Below are 16,977 nucleotides of genomic sequence, written 5' to 3'. Positions count from 1 at the left end.
CTTGCGGGGCGTGGGACTACAGACAAAGAAGACAAACTCACTCACACATACAACGCTCAACTACACACGCGACTGTAGTCGGACAGCTGGAAGCGATCTTCAACTCTTGGGACTTTTTCTTTTTTCCTCCCCTGGGCTAACTAAGTTGTCAAAAAAGGGGGGGTGTGAGTATTCTCCAGCTGTGTGGATCTATAATCTGTGTTAGCAGAAGTGCAAAAAAAGTATGCACATATTGGTGCGCTGGGATGGAAACTAGTGGTTGGCTCTGTTCTTAGCTCTCCGCCATGGGGGGTTGCCATAGTTACCCCACCACCACCAAAGCGGACAGCAAGGCTCCTCCTGACATCTGCGATGGCAAACTGTAAGTTATGCTCTTGTGTTTACTTTCTTAAAAACAGGGAAAAAAAGGAAGGCTCTCTAGAGAGGCTTCCGTACGAAATGTCGCATACTTTCGCGATGGCATCAGTGGATTCCTCAAGCAGACGATGAGTACAAAGCGAAAGCAGGGAGTTGAATTTACAGCGCAAATGTTTGCTCTTGGGATACACGCTGTTGATTCCACCCTGGTGAGAGGACAGCAGGCAAAGGTAAACACGAGTCACCTCTTGCGCTATGTGTTTGTGGACAAACACAAGAGTTGTGGGTCTGATGTGTGCATGTGAGTAGACCGCCACTACAGACGCAGAGGCCTTTTAGGGGTTCAAGGAAAAGATGTCCGTCCAGGGAGGACAGGATGTTCGCTCCATTTCCTTCTACCAGGCAGCTAAGTTCTTCGGAAAAATTTAAACTAGGGGTTACCAAAATATGCACTTTGCCTCTCAGTTGAGATCTAAGCGTTATCCTCTTTAAGACTTTTTAATTTCACAATATAATCAAGTATCAAATTGGCAGAATTCAACTAAGTGAGACAATCTTACTGGACCATCTTTAAAACTTACCATAATGGTGCAGCATCGTGGTTAAGTCATCACCAGACCTACCCCACAGTTGTGAGGTTCTTGATTCGATCCCTGTCTGCATCTTTTCCCGTGCTTTTGTGGGTTCTCTGTGGTTACTCTGACTTCCTCCCACAACTCAAAACTATGCAGGAGAGGTCCCATCTCATCTGAAACCATAATAAAACAAGCATGGTTAAAAATAGAATGTCAACCCATATTTTGGGTACATTCCGAAAACAATAGTTGATCATTGGGAGGTTAAGGGGGTGTTTTCAACAGCTGATCAATGGGTTACTTTTGTCCTTAATAAATCAAGGAAAAGTCTTCTTTTTGTGTAATGTAGAGTGAACCTTCGGTATGATACGGTCTTCTTTTCATGGTTTTGCTACATAACAGATTTGCATCTTGCGTTGTGTTCTGCATTATTTTTGGCTAAAAAGTCTACAATGCATTATTATTAAACGGTACAATGGTTATTATTTAAAAAAAATCCACAAATAAAAGTATTTACAGTTCATTTCTAAGACTAAACAAATGCTTGAGCCAGTAAAAGGGCTTTTTTTTTGTTTCATTGTATTCTGTATTTAACTGTACAATTTTTTTTAAAAATCAAGGTTTGGGCTTCATGGAGTTTGCCTCTCCCGGGTTCTTTTTGGAACTATACACGATAAATGAAAGCTTACTGTACTGTTATGTACATTTTGGGGGAAATTTTTGAAAATAGCATTAATTTGGCACCATACTGTGTTTAAACAAAGTATCGCAACTCTAAGTCACAACACTAATTATTTTCATTGGACAATCCTTTTATATTATTTTATTGAAATTCAATTGTGAATGCAAGACATGAGGTCCTGAGTTTACCCTGCCTAGCAACCTAAATGTAAGACATAACGACGGCAAAGAATCCCAGCAATTCTGGCAAGCTATATTGCTACGTCTGTTAGATGGCAATCAGGTAGCACTTTGTCATATTTTTGAAATTTTCCCTGTGGATAAACCAACAATACAGTATTTCTTCGCTAGATAATATATTTGGGTATTTGTAATGTGTCTTCCACATGGATAATCAGGATATATATTACACTTCACTACAGCATACATTTAAGATTTTTTGAAAAATGTAAAATTAGGCCAAACTACAAAGGTGGATTGTATTCTTTTGACCTTAACATTGAGCTCATTCCCTAGACAAGAAACAAAAGCCTCGACAGAAAACATAGTAAGAAGGGGAGTTCAGAGCAAGTGAATGCCCAGCTGCTGTCTAAGAGGTATGGCAGCTGTACGATTGCATTGCGGATAAAAGATAATCTCTCACCCCCTCCCTCAAAAACAAAAAGATAAAATATTTTTTAGAACTCATTGAAAGCTCAATGGAGTGTCAAACTTAGCAGACATGCTAATCATAATGTGCTTTCTGGAAATAGAATATAACATGCAAAAGCATGTTTTTGCTGCAGCCCAGCTCATTGCTTTGCATGTACAGTATTCAAATTTGACTTTTGTCACTGTCCCTAAGGTTTAACAGGAGAGTGGTTTATTTTTTGAGGACATAATAGAATACAATATAATTGAATGGAATAGAATAAAATGGCCTTTATTATCATTATGCAATAGTAAAATGGAACTGGAGGGATTCTCCTTATAGTGCAAAGTAAGATTATTATTATTATCACCAGCAACATGTTTTCGCTAATAATCGTCAATAGTTTTGGGCAAATACTTTATGTGATCACACTAGACAAATACAGTAGCCGCACTTTGTTAATGCTGTATCAACAGTTTTTATTTGATTAGTTTGCTGTGAATGGCTGGGAACCGGTGCAGGGTGTCCCCTGCCCACAGCCAAGAGATAGCTGCGATAGGCTCCAGTGCCCCCCGTGACCTTAGTGAGTATAAGCAGTGCAGTTAATGGATGGATGGTTCACATTGATGATAAAGTGTGTTCCAGGCTTTGAAATACAATTTGTACAGATCAAGGTTAACAAATATGGTGCTTGTGAGCACCAGGTAGTGTCTAAAATATCTCACTTGTCATTGCAATTTTCTAGGAAACTTGATTTCTGACTGGCATCAATTCTTCCAAAAGTATTTTAAAAAAAAATAGCCTACAATTCATATTAGTAGATCACCAGTAGGTGTTTTAGTGGTTGAGTGACTATTTGACCCCATTTCTAATAATCACACCTGGGTATTAACAGTGACATAGTATCAACATAGTAATCGCCAGTGTTGGGAATAATGAAATTACGTAACGGCGTTAATCTTTAAGTAACAGTGTAATCTAACTCATAAATTAATCCGCCGTTACAATAATGTTATCATTGAGGGTCAAAAGCTGCGCATTACTTTGGCTGGGGTACGCCAACGGCGGCATTTCTCTGCATGCCTGTCATTCAGCGGCGAGGTTTTTCGGTCTCCGAAGAATTGTCTTTTCAGATCATGTTACCATTCAAAATAGCCACTACCATAAAGTTAGATAGCTATTACCAATATAGTATTTACTGATGCGCTGAAAGAAAAGGTAATTGAGGGCTGAGTCACAACCGGCTCGTGTCGTTGGCAAACAAAATGGCTCTATGAACCGGCTCTTGGAGGTGGGAGCCGGCTACCCACCAATCGAAAGCCAGTTTCCTTTGGCAGGCTCTTTTACTCTAGTGATTGGTCAAAATGCATTTTTTTTCAGGGATTCTGTGTTTTTTTATTTGAATTTGTTGAGCATAAAAAGATTGGAACAGTTTTTTATCTGATCATTTTCTTTCTACATTCATACAAACGTTATTTTTGTATCCTGAGTTTCAGTGTTAACATTTAAGTATTAATTTGGATTTATCTTTTCCCCTTTTTAAGTCATTCAAAATAATACAGTGAGGCAAGCCAAAAAAGGTTTCTAAAAAGAGTCAGAATTCCCATCTCTACAACTGATCATTCTAGTTAGATTTAATTTATTAAACTCACTATTGTTTACTGCTGATTGCCATTCTATTAAATTGTATACTGTTTATATTTGTTGCACTTCAAGTGTAGGACGATGGTGTTGCTGGTGAGGTGCAATAGTTATTAGAAGGTTCTATAAAACAACTACCTATCTGTTATTCTCTATTGAACTGACCTGAATACTGCTCAGAAAATTGCAATTTTTTTCACATACAACAAAGAATTTGACCCCTGGAATAGATTTTTGAAGAGGATGCTCAAATTTAAAAAGGAAAAGGATTGGGTGTTATTGCGCAAAGCGGTTTTTCTGACTTAACATTTTGAATCAATTAGAAATGGTTTGAATTAGGATTGTCTATTTGGAACATGATGTGTATTAGTTAAAGTGTTAGGGGAATATTCTCGATGAAATACTCTAAAAAAGGCATTTGTTTTCCCACATACAGTAGGTTACATTTTTGGTATTGTTTAAGTTTCTTTAAAAATATATAAAACAAGAGTAAACATGAGAATTGTAAAAACGGATCATAGAGAGACAGGGCAATAGCTGTTAAAAGTGCATTGTGTGAAATTGGACCACTTGATGGTACTGTATTGTCTAATGCGAATGAAAACCAATGCCAAGTAAGCACAGCGTAGCAGCAAGATGCCAGACAAAATACACATTTCTCGACCTATGAATATTTGTAAAAATAAAAATTGGTATGGTTAATGTATATTTGCCCATTATTTAAATTAAATGTTACACACTGTCCCTTTAAAAGGAGCTGTACAGGATTTATAACTTTTTTACTTGCACCTGCAAACTCTTGATTGCATTAGTATTGCAGCCTCTGTCAAGCTCCTTTATTATGGACATGCAAGTTGCGTGCACTCCATAGACACACTCGGATAAAGTCTTTTTTTCATCCTTCCTGGGGATTGGATTGGCATTTGGACTGTACTTGAAGCAGGCCTATTCTTACTTTCACCGTTTTCATGCTACACTAACAAATAGAAACAAAAAAAACGTGAGGAGGAGCATGACGTCACTCTCCAGCACCCCTCCCACTTTCATTCCTTCGACGTAATGTGATTTTTCGCAACAGCTTTGCTGTAAGTATGATAAAAGCAGATACATATTGTATCCTGTGTTTCAGTGTTAACATTTAAGTATTAATTTGGATTTATCTTTTCCCCTTTTTAAGTCATTCAAAATAATACAGTGAGGCAAGCCCAAAAAGTTTCTAAAAAGAGTCGGAATTCCCATCTCTACAACTGATCATTCTAGTTAGATTTAATTTATTAAATCTAATAAATTAAATTAAATCCAACCATTTGACATTAAATAGTGGTAGGTGTTTTTGTGCTTTCTTTCTTCAAAATATTAAAAAGCAGAAATCTAATGCTATTGTTGGAGCGGTTTATTCACGCACAAAGACTTACTGTAGTCTCGGTTCAAGATAAACCAGCTGCAGACTGAAATACTAGTCTTGAGTCCAGATGTTTGTTGTTTTTTTTTTAAATAAGTAGACATTTTTATGGGGAGAAAAGCGGTTGTCTAATGTATAGATCGTATTAGTGAGCATGAAAGCAGACAAGCGCGGTGGCTTTTTGAACTCAGTTGGGCATAGTTCACACATACTTAATAGAGAAAATATTTAGATTTGATTTTTTTAAGGACACCTCAAACAATGCACCCCACCTTTGATATCCTTGGGGACCATTTCTATGGAATATCTCAGGGTAATTTTGAATAAAAATGCATTTTTATCGAACAAAAGACACTTTAGGTATCCTTACATTTCTTATGAAAAATAAAATAAAAGGACATGTGAGGATTGTAACATATTCTTAGAAAGACCAGGCATGAGGCTAAAGACAAAAAGCACAGTAAAATCCTTTTTGACTCTTTGTGATTAAGGGCTATACAAATAAACATGACTTGATTTTTATTAATATACGGAACCTTAAGCCCTTAATGTTCTGACAGCCCGCCGATGGGCTGCCGGAGTTTGGATAAACAAATACGTGTCTGTACGTTGTCACCAGTCACCACAATACATCATGCCACATATCATTGGAAAGCTTAAACTCTTGGGATTCAAGATATGAGGACAATTTCAAAATATACTTGGCCGTCTTCAACCTCTTTGAATGTGTGCGGAAATGGCTGTTACATCAAGGACAATCCATAGAATACAGCCGTGTAAAATATTTACTCCAAAACACACTGCCGACAGTTAAATATCTGGCTTAAACATTCGACGTTGCTTCTTGTAATTTGGTCGTTTTGCCACAATGTTTCCGTTTACAAATACACAGACTAGTGAAATGATTCCCAATTTGGTAGTTAACGCTCCTCTTTTGACACCTTTTCAATGATGAGTATTTGTCCATGCTAGTTTTATTCATGCATAAAACCCAAAGTTACATTAAACTTGAGTCTTCCTCGACACACCTGTCTCACTCCTACCTTTACTGCTCGGGCCCCCTTGGCGGCCATTAGAAAAAATGCAGAGTTAGCCGCATAGTTGCATAAGCCGCATGGTTGAAAGCTTGTGACAAAAGTTGCGGCTTATAGTCCGGAATTTGACCGTATATTAAGTTGCTTGAGGCCACAACCAGTGCCCACATAACCTCTGCACTGTCTTTCAAAGGGGGATCAACAACAACATCCTGGAAATGCGACCATACCTCCAGCAGGAGTACGCGTGCCAGCACATTAACCACATTGACATGTGCGCTCTCACGACGCTACCGCCCGGCGTGGACAAATGCGAGTGGCTGGCCAGCAACAGTAAGCGAATTTTTGCTCGCTTCAAAACGACGCCGAGTTTCATTTTTTCCCCTCTATCCGCAGCCGTGTCATTTTTCAAGCACATAAACCTGTTCTCCAGCGCGCTGTCAGAATTCTGCACCCCAAGCACCTGCCCGATTGCCTGTGGACCGGGCGACACGTGAGTTAACGGTGCAGGGCGCTGTGAAATGGAGACGTCAGATAATATGGTTATTTACGCCCTCGTTACTTTGTGAGGTGAACCTTTAAAAGTCAGGTGTATTTTATGCCTATCGTTGCTTCCAATGCCACTACCACATAAAAAGGTGAAACCAAGTGAGGCGTGAAGGAAAAATTTAGAAACATGCAGTAAATCCCCCCGCCTATCCGTGAGCTGATTTTTATAGTATATTTTTATGTGTGCTCTAGGGACAGTTATTCGCTTTAAAGCTTATCTATTTTCACATTTTTTTCACGTTCTTACTGAAATTAACGGTTAAGACTGAATACACATTAAAATATGACGGAATACAAAAGTGTCAAAGCTTTTTCCTCTAAGGACCAAATACAGAAATATTAAGGGATACAAGGATGATATTAATAATTTAAAATAATGACAATAATTAAAATTGGGCCACTATTTTTGACCTGTTATTTTGCTTATGATGTTCTCATTATTTAATTTCATTTTATCATTCTGCTGAAAACATAAGAGAACATCCAGCATAAAATAAGCAAATTCTCAGATAATCTTGCTTAACAATGTTTTAAATATAATTTTGTTTAGTGACATAATAGTTTGCTTTTATGGATTATTTTTGTCTTATTTTCCCAAAGAAAAAGAAAAGAAAAGGTTAAATGGAGCATTTTTTTTAACTCAGGAAAATAAATTTAACATGCAGTGAAATGCCTGGAAAAACAAACAAAAATGATGGGTTTTTTTTTTGCATATTTTTCACTCACCAAAGGTTTCACATTATCAAAGCTATTTTATAATCACATTGAGACAACCCTAGGAAATACTAGATGCAGTTTTCAAATGTTGATTCGATTTATCAAGGCACAAAAAAATCAATCGAAAGGGCAGATTTGAAACAATTTTGCAAAGAAGAGTGGGCCAAAATGTTTCCGCATTGTTGTAAGACTCATTACCGCAGACGTTTGGATTTCTGTTATCGCTGACAAAGATTGCCCTTCTCACTATTAGGCAATTACTTGTTCATAGGGCAAAATAGTTTTTTTTTTTTTGTGCCTTTATAAATTAAATTGATATTTCAAAAATCCATTTTGTATTTTTGGGGGTTTGCCTTTTAGTGATATAATTTTTTTTTTATTATCTGAAACCTTTGCGAGTTATAAATATGGAAGGGGGCAAATACTTTTTCACAGCACTGTAACTAGGTCTGTTATCACAAGCCAGTAAGTGTACAAAAGTTTATTGGTCATGAATCAGGGGGAGTTTAAAAAAGATGTAGTGTGGTGAATGCAGCGGGGGTATCATCAAATTGAGACATACTATTTCAACTTGTCCAATCTGATTTGTAACATTTTCTCTTCCTAGAGTTTATTTTTGGACTGACGATCACGGCAGGAAGCTAAAATGTTCTGCACCTCTGTACTTTGACTATGCCATGTCCTACATCCAGGACCTACTAACCGATGAAGAAGTGTTCCCGACAAAAGCAGGTACTAGCCACGAATCGACATGGTAACTTTCAAGGCACCTTTGATGACTTTCAGGGTCAGTTCCCATTTTTGATGGCCAACTTCTCCAGTACAATTAAAAAAAAAGTCCTGTGTGAGAAGTCACAAGAGAAGGAATACAACGGCAAAGCAAAGCCACCAGTGAGCCGTCAGTGTCATTTTTAAGCAGACTTGTTGTGCAACACGGCAACAAATTTCAAGTATTTACAAGCACTTCACCCAAAATTCAAGCACTTCTCAATCCTTAAAAACACAACATTCAAAATCAGGCGTTTTCAAGGATTTCAAGCACCCGTACGAGCCCTACTTTTTGAGCACCATTTGGATTTCATGTAGCAAAAATAAAATGTGGGGGCCAAATACACCAAACAGTGATGTCATATCCATGATCGAGCCAGCCAAAAACCTCAAATTACTCTGAGCCAACATTAGAACCAAGTATCAAAGACAGATGGTAGTAAGTAATGACAAAACTTCTTTACCAACTTCATACAAGCAGAACACTGTGTCAACATTTGACATCATTACTTTCAGTTTCACTAAACGTTTCCAGATTTCACAGTTATTATTTTAGTGAAACAATCATCATTACAGGATTTATTCTTTGACACATTTGTTTGATGGTGTGCCTTGAAATTCCTTTAACATTGTAACTTAGTTGTTTGTCCCCGAATCCTTCTCATTTACTCACCCTTTGAATTTCAGGCTCTGTGTTCCCCAATGGCTTCATCTTCCTGGTGCAAAAGGTGTTTTTATTGCTGTTCAGGACACTGGCCCACATTTACTGGTCTCATTTCCGCCAAACGCACGCGCTCGGCCTGCACGCGCACCTCAACACGCTTTTCTCTCACCTCTTGCTGTTCTGCCGGCAGCATGCCTTGCTTGATGCCGAGGACACTGAACCGTTGCAGGATCTTATCATGGTTCTGGGACTGCAGGAGGGAACTTTGGACAAGAAATAATATAAAATACTTTTTTGAAAGCCGTGCCAGGTCCTGTTGTGTAAATATTTTATGACGTGATTGAAATTTTGCTGGTCATTATGAAGCCAAGATATTATTTAATTGAAAGAGAAACGGACCAAATCGAGGGATCTACAGGGGCAATGTGTATTATTTGACCACTAGTTGTCGCTAAAAAGCACAAATTACGGAGACGCTGACCAAACCGCACCATCTTTTGCCCGGCCTTTCGTGGGGTTTTTGGGTACCCGTAGAAGCAAAATGCCAAACAATTATGTCGGATCCCCCTCGGTGAGACTCATGATATGTAAAATAAATGCAAATTTCTCAAACTTCGAGCATTTCAAAAATGCATGTTTGTACAAAAGTTCATGGATTTTTGCTCATTATTTAAATCAATGTTTTTGTAATTAAGGAAGTTTTTACCACAAGGAGGCCCTAAATAATACACACAGTTCCTTCAAGTGATGATCCAGTGAAATCATAATTTTTTCAAACATGTACAACCGACATTAAATGTGATTAAACGTTGTCAAGAATGTGTTATTCACTCACAGTATATTCTCTGCTGAGTGATGTATGAAATGACTTGTTTGTATATGTTCTTGTGCCAGAAACACTTGCCTGAAAAAATAAACAGTATGTGTAGAAACGTTTAGCCTGTTGAAACTGAAAACTGTTCATTGTGAATATCTTACTAGAACAGTTGGAAAAATGGATTGGTCTCTCAGGAACTGTCCTCCTATAGTTTAGATCTTACCTCTCAGATATGACGCACTGTGTTAAATATGGCAAAATGACATACGAGCCCTTTAGCGTTACCTGTGGTGTTCCGCAGGGTTCAGTACTTGGCCCCCTTCTTTTCAGCATTTACATGCTTCCATTAGGTGATTTTATTTGCAAGTATAATATCAGTTTCCATTGCTATGCAGATGACACTCAACTATATCTTCTGTTGGAGGAATCTGCCACACTAAACTGTGGAAATTTGGAGGCCTGCCTCACTGAAATAAAAGAGTGGATGTCCCTCAACTTCTTGCGCCTTAACTCTGAAAAGACCGAAATGTTAGTTATTGGTCCATCTAAATGCCGTGACTTGTTCACAAAAACTGCTGTGAACATTGACAAATGTCATATCACCCAGAGTGACTCAGTTAAAAACTTATGTGTCATATTTGACCCTGATCTGTCCTTTCAAACACACGTAAAGAATATTACAGGAACAGCTTTCTTCCATCTTCGCAACATTGCTAAAATTTGTCCTATGCTGTCTCAGTCGGATGCGGGGATTATAATTCACGCGCTTGTTACTTCCCGTCTCGGTTACTGTAATGCACTACTCTCCGGTCTCCCAAAGTCCAAAATCAAGAGCATTCAGCTGGTACAAAATGCTGCAGCGAGGCTTTTAACTAAGACAAGAAAGTCCGATCACATCACCCCAATTTTGGCAAACCTGCATTGGCTCCTTGTTACCCTAAGATGTGATTTCAAGGTTCTCTTATTATTATACAAAATCATACATGGACTTTCCCCCTCATATCTTTCAGATTTAATTTCCCCCTATTTTCCGGTCCGGAGCCTTCATTCTGAAAACGCTGGTCTACTAGTGATCCCAAGAGCCAAGAAGAGTTACGCAGGTTCAAGAGCGTTCTCCATCCGGGCACCGGTGCTGTGGAATGCTCTTCCCCCTGAGATCCGATCTGCAATCTCAGTGGAACTGTATAAATCTAAGCTTAAAACACAGTTCTACTCTATAGCATATGAATAACCTATACTTTTTGTTGACAATATCTGTGTATTATTTGTTATTGCAACATCCATTGCAGCCTGGTCATCCTGTAAGAGGGATTACCACATGTGCAGTCTCTTCTCAAGGTTTCTTCATTTTCCTCATGTTGAGGTTTTTGAGTTTTTCCTTGCCCTCATGTAGGTTTTAGATCAGGGGATGGTGTAATAATAGTCTGTAATACTAGTCTGTGGTTTGCAATAACCTGTGCCATTTGAGACTCTTTGTGATTCAGCTATACAAATAAACATGACTTGATTTGTTGGACAGCGCCCCCCGCTGGCACAGGGATAAACTGTATTACTGTCAGCTGATTACCACATTAGTCAAATGCACGTAAAGCAGCCCGAAGGTCCGACAGCGGCACTCATGATGATAGATTAATAGATCCGAATATGTTTGTTCTCTGCCGATCAGCACGTGGGGATGACGACAGCCGGTGGGTGCCGATTTAGGTCGTCCATCCTAGCTTTTCTACTGTCTTTTGAGATAAGTTAACATAATAAGGAGTAAACGATTTGGCTATGCTATTAGGAATAGCGACAAAAGAGTCACTCGCATTGTTTCAGCCGCCCCATTTGTTCCAGGTGTAATACATGGATACCGTATCAATGGTGGGCGTGGCTTAGCGCGGTCAGTCGGTTTTATTAATTTTAGCCTTGCCTTAATAAAAAGTCAAAAGTACAGTATGTATTTTTTGTCTACTTCGCTGTTTTCTGTCTTGCAATTGAAAACGAGTGCTAAAAATTACAAAAAAGATACAAACGAAGGAGACTCAAAGTGACCATGAAGAAATGTTTTTCCTTTTTTTTTTTGCCCAGCCTTTTAGGTTACCAGTAGCAGCAAGATGGCAGACAATGATGTCATCTTCCTCTGAGTGAAATTTCTCAACGTTGGGTTTTATTTATATGATAGTTCACGTATTTTGCTCAACTATTGTTGGCCTGGAGAGGGATGGGCGACCACCCATTTAAACTAATATTATCACTGCATTACCTGTATTTATAATGAATGACAATTTCTGCCACTAGGAGGCACTAAATAATACAGTACATACAAATAAATGCAGCTCCAGCGGATTATGGATTTACTGTCATTGATTGAATGATTTTCGTATTAATTCCTAATTATATTCATTCATTATCTGCACCGCTTAACCTCAGTAGGGTCGCGGGGGTGCTGGAGCCGATCCTAGCTGTCTTTGGGCAGTGAGCAGGGGACACCCTGAACTGGTTGCCAACCAGTTGCAGGGCTCCTAATTATATTTTTAGACTGTATTTTGTGTGGGGAATTTTGAAAAACGGTATTTGAAAACAGTGGAATGATTTTTTTCAGAACATTTTTGTGGAAAACCCCAATTTGGCCTCACCTCACTCACAATTTAGCTCTGGCGGCCCCTATGTACATCTGAGACCCCCTGACGGCAAACCTTGATTGTCATCCATTTTCCATTGAGCTTGTCTGTATTAGAAGCTCAGATGAAGCTAAAGCCTATCACTGACGGTTTTAGGAGAGAGGTGGGGTACATCCTGAACTGGTCAGTATCTTAACACAAGTTGAGCCTCTTAAAGTATCCAGAGTTTATCGTGGTTGTGTGCTTAACTTTATAAATCCTGATGCAGGTGCTATATTTCCTTTCCCGTATTGAAGAAATCTACCAGTAATGTAAAAACGCCCTTTTCAAAATGAACATGGGTCTCAACATGTCGCTTCGCAGTAAGATGAGCCCCCCCCAAAAAATCAAGTTTCCCAATCGAAACTGCATACGCATTGTTCTTTCTACTCTCAAAGCATTACATAGTTCAATTGTGGCATGGCTCACCTATTATCTGTAATTCTTTTATCACATGACGTGTGCAACGGGCATCAATTTCGCTCAACTGCAGGGGGCACTCTTAGATTAAATATCAGCCACTGTGGATGTGTGAAAACAGGTGATTTAAGTGGCCCATTTCTTATTCCACAAATCAAGTATAATACTAATCAGAATACCAAATTAAATGGGGTAGATATTGCAAAAACCTTTTGACTTTTGATTTAAAACTAGCAGAACATCTTTTCAGACTTCCCTATGTAAGTGTTAATACATGTCAAATCATGTTTATTTGTATAGCCCTTAATCACAAAGAGTCCAAAAGGGCTGCACAGACCACAAATTATTGCAAACCACAGACCTTTATTACATCATCCCTTGATCTAAAACCTACATGAGGGCAAGGAAAAACTCAAAAACCTCAACATGAGGAAAATGAAGAAACCTTGAAAAGGGAACGCACATGAGGTCATCGCCCTTCTAGGATGACCAGATTGCAACAGTTGTTGCAAGAACAAATAATACACAGATATTGTCAACATAAAATATAGGTTTTTCATATGCTATAGAATAGAAGTGTGTTTTTACCCTAGATTTAAACTGTTCCACTGAGATCGCAGATTGAATCTCAGAGGGAAGAGCATTCCACAAAACCAGGGCCCGAATGGAGAATGCTCTGTATTTTGCTTTAATACCTTTACTTACATATCATCTTACAGGGCAGCACGGCGGCGCATGTGGGGCACAGTTCCAAGGAACCTCCTTTGTGGGTTCAAATCCAGCTACCGGACTTCCTGTGCGGAGTTCGTATGTTCTCCACGTGCTTGCGTGGCTTTCTTCCCACATTCCAAAGACATGCATTTCAGGTGGATTGGCCGGTCCAAATAGTCCCTAGGTGTGAATGAGCGAGTTGTCTGTCCCTGTGTGCCCTGCGATTGGCTGGCAACCAGTTCAGGGTGTCCCCTGCCCACTGCCCAATGATTGCTGGGATGGGCTCCAGCACCCCTGCGACCCTACTGAGGATAAGCGGTGGAGCTAATGAGATGAGATGGGAGATAAGACCTTTACTTACATACGATTATATAAGTAGGGATATGCAAGAATCTATATTAAAAAAGTGTGTGAATTCTGACCACTAGATGGCACTGCATTGTCTAATGCGGACAAAAATCAGTGCCACCGAACACAGCGTAGCAGCAAGATTCCAGACAAACATGGCAGCGACTACTAAGTATGTATTCCACTATGTTAAATAAATACAAAATTCTCAATATATGATTTTCTATAAACAATAACATTAGTATAATAGTTAATGTATTTTTGCCTAGTATTCAAATCATTTTTTGAACTGAAATAAAGTTTTTTCCTACCCGAGCAGTCACTAAATATTACACACTGTTCCTTTAATGTATCTCTACCTCAGAGAGTATGATCTACTCTCTAGTGGCTGTTTGAAAAATAATTCACTAATTTTCTGCCCCCTTAACCACCAGGGTCGTCGGGGCACCATTTAGGCACTCGTTCTCCAAGCAGTTTTATTTGAGGAGGGGTTTGCTCACCCACATGACACAGATGGTCCTATTTTCCTTGGTTACCAGTAACGGGAGGGGCCCCCTGATTTGACTCAGATACAGCACCTCAATCACATTTTTCGGTGTAAAGAGTCTTCCCGTTCTTTAAAAATGAGCCTGACCTTGTGATTGACAGGCAGCGGCGCGTGAACATTCTGATACCAGATCCGAAATCATTGGGGAAAACATCTCTAATTTCGTTTAACAAAAACAGTAAGGTAGGGTTTATTTCCATAAGGCATTCAAAATATTTATGAATAAAGTAAAATTGATCATACCAATTATATTGATACTTCTTTTGTCAATTCTTTTGTCACATATCTCCACTGTCATATGTTAGCTAATTATCTAAAAAGTCTCTCAATGGTGTAACCGTAAATAGTTATCAAAGGAGTAATCATCTACTAAAGCGGTCATAATCGAAAATATCTATCTTAAAATACTCCAAGTTCATTACAGGGATAGAAAATCGATATAAATCATATTCAATATTTGGCAAACTATAACTTTGGAATTCAAAGGTAATTCTTTTAAAATAATACAATACAATAGTTGAAATTGGGCCATCGAACATGCTTGATAATAAGTATGAATAAAAATTATTCATATTCAGTACTAAAAATCTTGCATGTTATGGCAGTTTCACCTTTGACCGATGAAGTCAATATTTGCTATAAAGTTTGTTCTGTAATACAAACGAATTACGATAACCTTGGGATGACATTTTTAAGTAATCGGTCTGCAGAAGGGTAACATGCAAACACTATGTGGGTAATTTGCGGGATGAGTTTTGTGGAGCACATGCCGAGGCTGAGTTTAGGCCCTTGGCAGTGGAAAGTGAGATTAGAGTTTAATACGGCAAAGTGCTGAGTACCAGTCAGCCAGACAACAATTTAGCAGTTTAATCAACCACCTGAGAGTACAAGATGTTCATTTAAACTGCTTCACGGTCGAAATTTGTCACCTATCAGCTGTTCTGGGATAGAGGTAGCCTAATGGTTTGGGTTTATTTTTGATGGATGCTCATAAATAGTTTACAAGTTTGAAAAGTCCACCTGCTTCGTTCACTGGTTTAAAATCGAAAATATAAATTAAATACATGTTTATTTCAATATTGTTACAATGATGCATCGATCATGGGTCGCTAACAATTTAGGAACTTTGTACAGGTGTTGTTTAAATAAGTATTTTCTAATTGGGATATGTGTAGCCCTGGAGGCACATGATATTTTGAATACATCTGAAAAGTATTTTTTAGACAAATATAAAAAACTATCTTTCTAGATAGCTTATCCCAGATGATAGTGAGAATTATCGGCAGTCCGATCGATCAATAGGCCAATCTATCCGACAGTCTGATAGATCAATAGTTAATTAAGAAGGCTATCTACTGTACGTAGTTACAAAAAAGCTAATTTTCTAGATAGCTTCTTTATCCATACCGACATTGATAGATTAAAAAAAGCTATCCATCTATGTAGATAAGCCAGCTATCCTTTTAGATGGATACATTTTATCTAACTGGTGTCATAATAGTCTGTCGTTTGCAATAATCTGTGGTCTATGCAGCCCTTTGAGACTCTTTGTGATTAAGGGCGTCACAAATAAATATGACTTGACTATTATAGAAATGCATTTCAAACTGGGTGCCTTTTGCGCCAATTAGGAAAAAAAAATTAAAAGGGAGCTATTGTCTTTAAAAGGGTTGAAGACCCCTTTTTTAGATAGATCTACAAATGATAAAAAAAAAACATTTAAAAAAAATCTTACAAAACGAATCACTTTTTCATATCTTGATATAGATGAAAAAAAGCTATCTGGAGAAAAAAAGGGTCTACCTTTCTAGCTGAAGGGTCGGGAACCTTTTGACAAAAGAGCCATAATAGCAAGAATATTTTGATTTTTTTTTGAGAGAGCCACACCATATATTTGAAGACAAAATTCAACCGAACCGCCGAACCCGTTCTCCAGACAAAAGCTAAATCTTCAGCATATCTAATTTTAGTGTGTAACATTTGATGATTTGATAAAATCTTTGAAATAATAATGCCTGTGTCCCATATCTAAATAAATATGTACCGGTATCTTATCTGCCTATCTGATCCATCAAGAACGGAGTTGGGAACTTATGGCTCGCGGGCCATATAGTCAAGTCATGTTTAATTTTCTAGCCTTTAATCACAGGGAGTCTCAAAGGGCTGCAAGGACCACAGATTATTGCAAACTAAACACTATTATATAATATGTATTCTGTGTAGCACTATTTAGTTATTCTATATAACACGCTACAGTGGGCATTTGCACGTCACACTGGGTATTTGTATATTGTATTCTTTTTGCTTTATTATTGTATTGTTCTCAGCTCAGGGATGCTGCTGGAAATGTGAATTTCCCTTTTGGGATGAATAAAGTATCCATCTATCTATCTATATGCCACTTAAAATGTGTTTTCCTCCCGCAGTTACTTAAAAGTGTTGAGGGGCTCATTTTTACTGTCATATTTTTAAC

General features: G+C 38.3%; 1 protein-coding gene across 2 annotated transcripts; it reads left to right on the top strand.

Moving 5' to 3' along the window:
* On the top strand, positions 1 to 9,951 carry LOC148362773 (MOB kinase activator 2). Of its 2 annotated transcripts, none has more exons than XM_088340326.1 (5): positions 1 to 361; positions 6,515 to 6,654; positions 6,718 to 6,814; positions 8,195 to 8,319; positions 9,043 to 9,951. In XM_088340326.1, exons 1-5 carry the CDS (start codon positions 285 to 287, stop codon positions 9,297 to 9,299), a joined length of 696 nt encoding a protein of 231 aa, XP_088196452.1. In that variant the 5' UTR covers positions 1 to 284; the 3' UTR covers positions 9,300 to 9,951. The 2 variants fall into 2 exon arrangements, with proteins under 2 accessions (XP_088196452.1, XP_088196453.1); XM_088340327.1 differs by lacking the exon at positions 1 to 361 and adding an exon at positions 400 to 587.
* Positions 9,952 to 16,977: the final 7,026 nt, after the last annotated feature.

This window comes from Urocampus carinirostris, chromosome 7 (assembly GCF_059441175.1).
Source record: "Urocampus carinirostris isolate Australia breed hairy pipefish chromosome 7, RoL_Ucar_1.0, whole genome shotgun sequence".
NCBI classification, from domain to species: domain Eukaryota; kingdom Metazoa; phylum Chordata; class Actinopteri; order Syngnathiformes; family Syngnathidae; genus Urocampus; species Urocampus carinirostris.
This window is presented reverse-complemented; position numbering and strand designations above follow the sequence as displayed.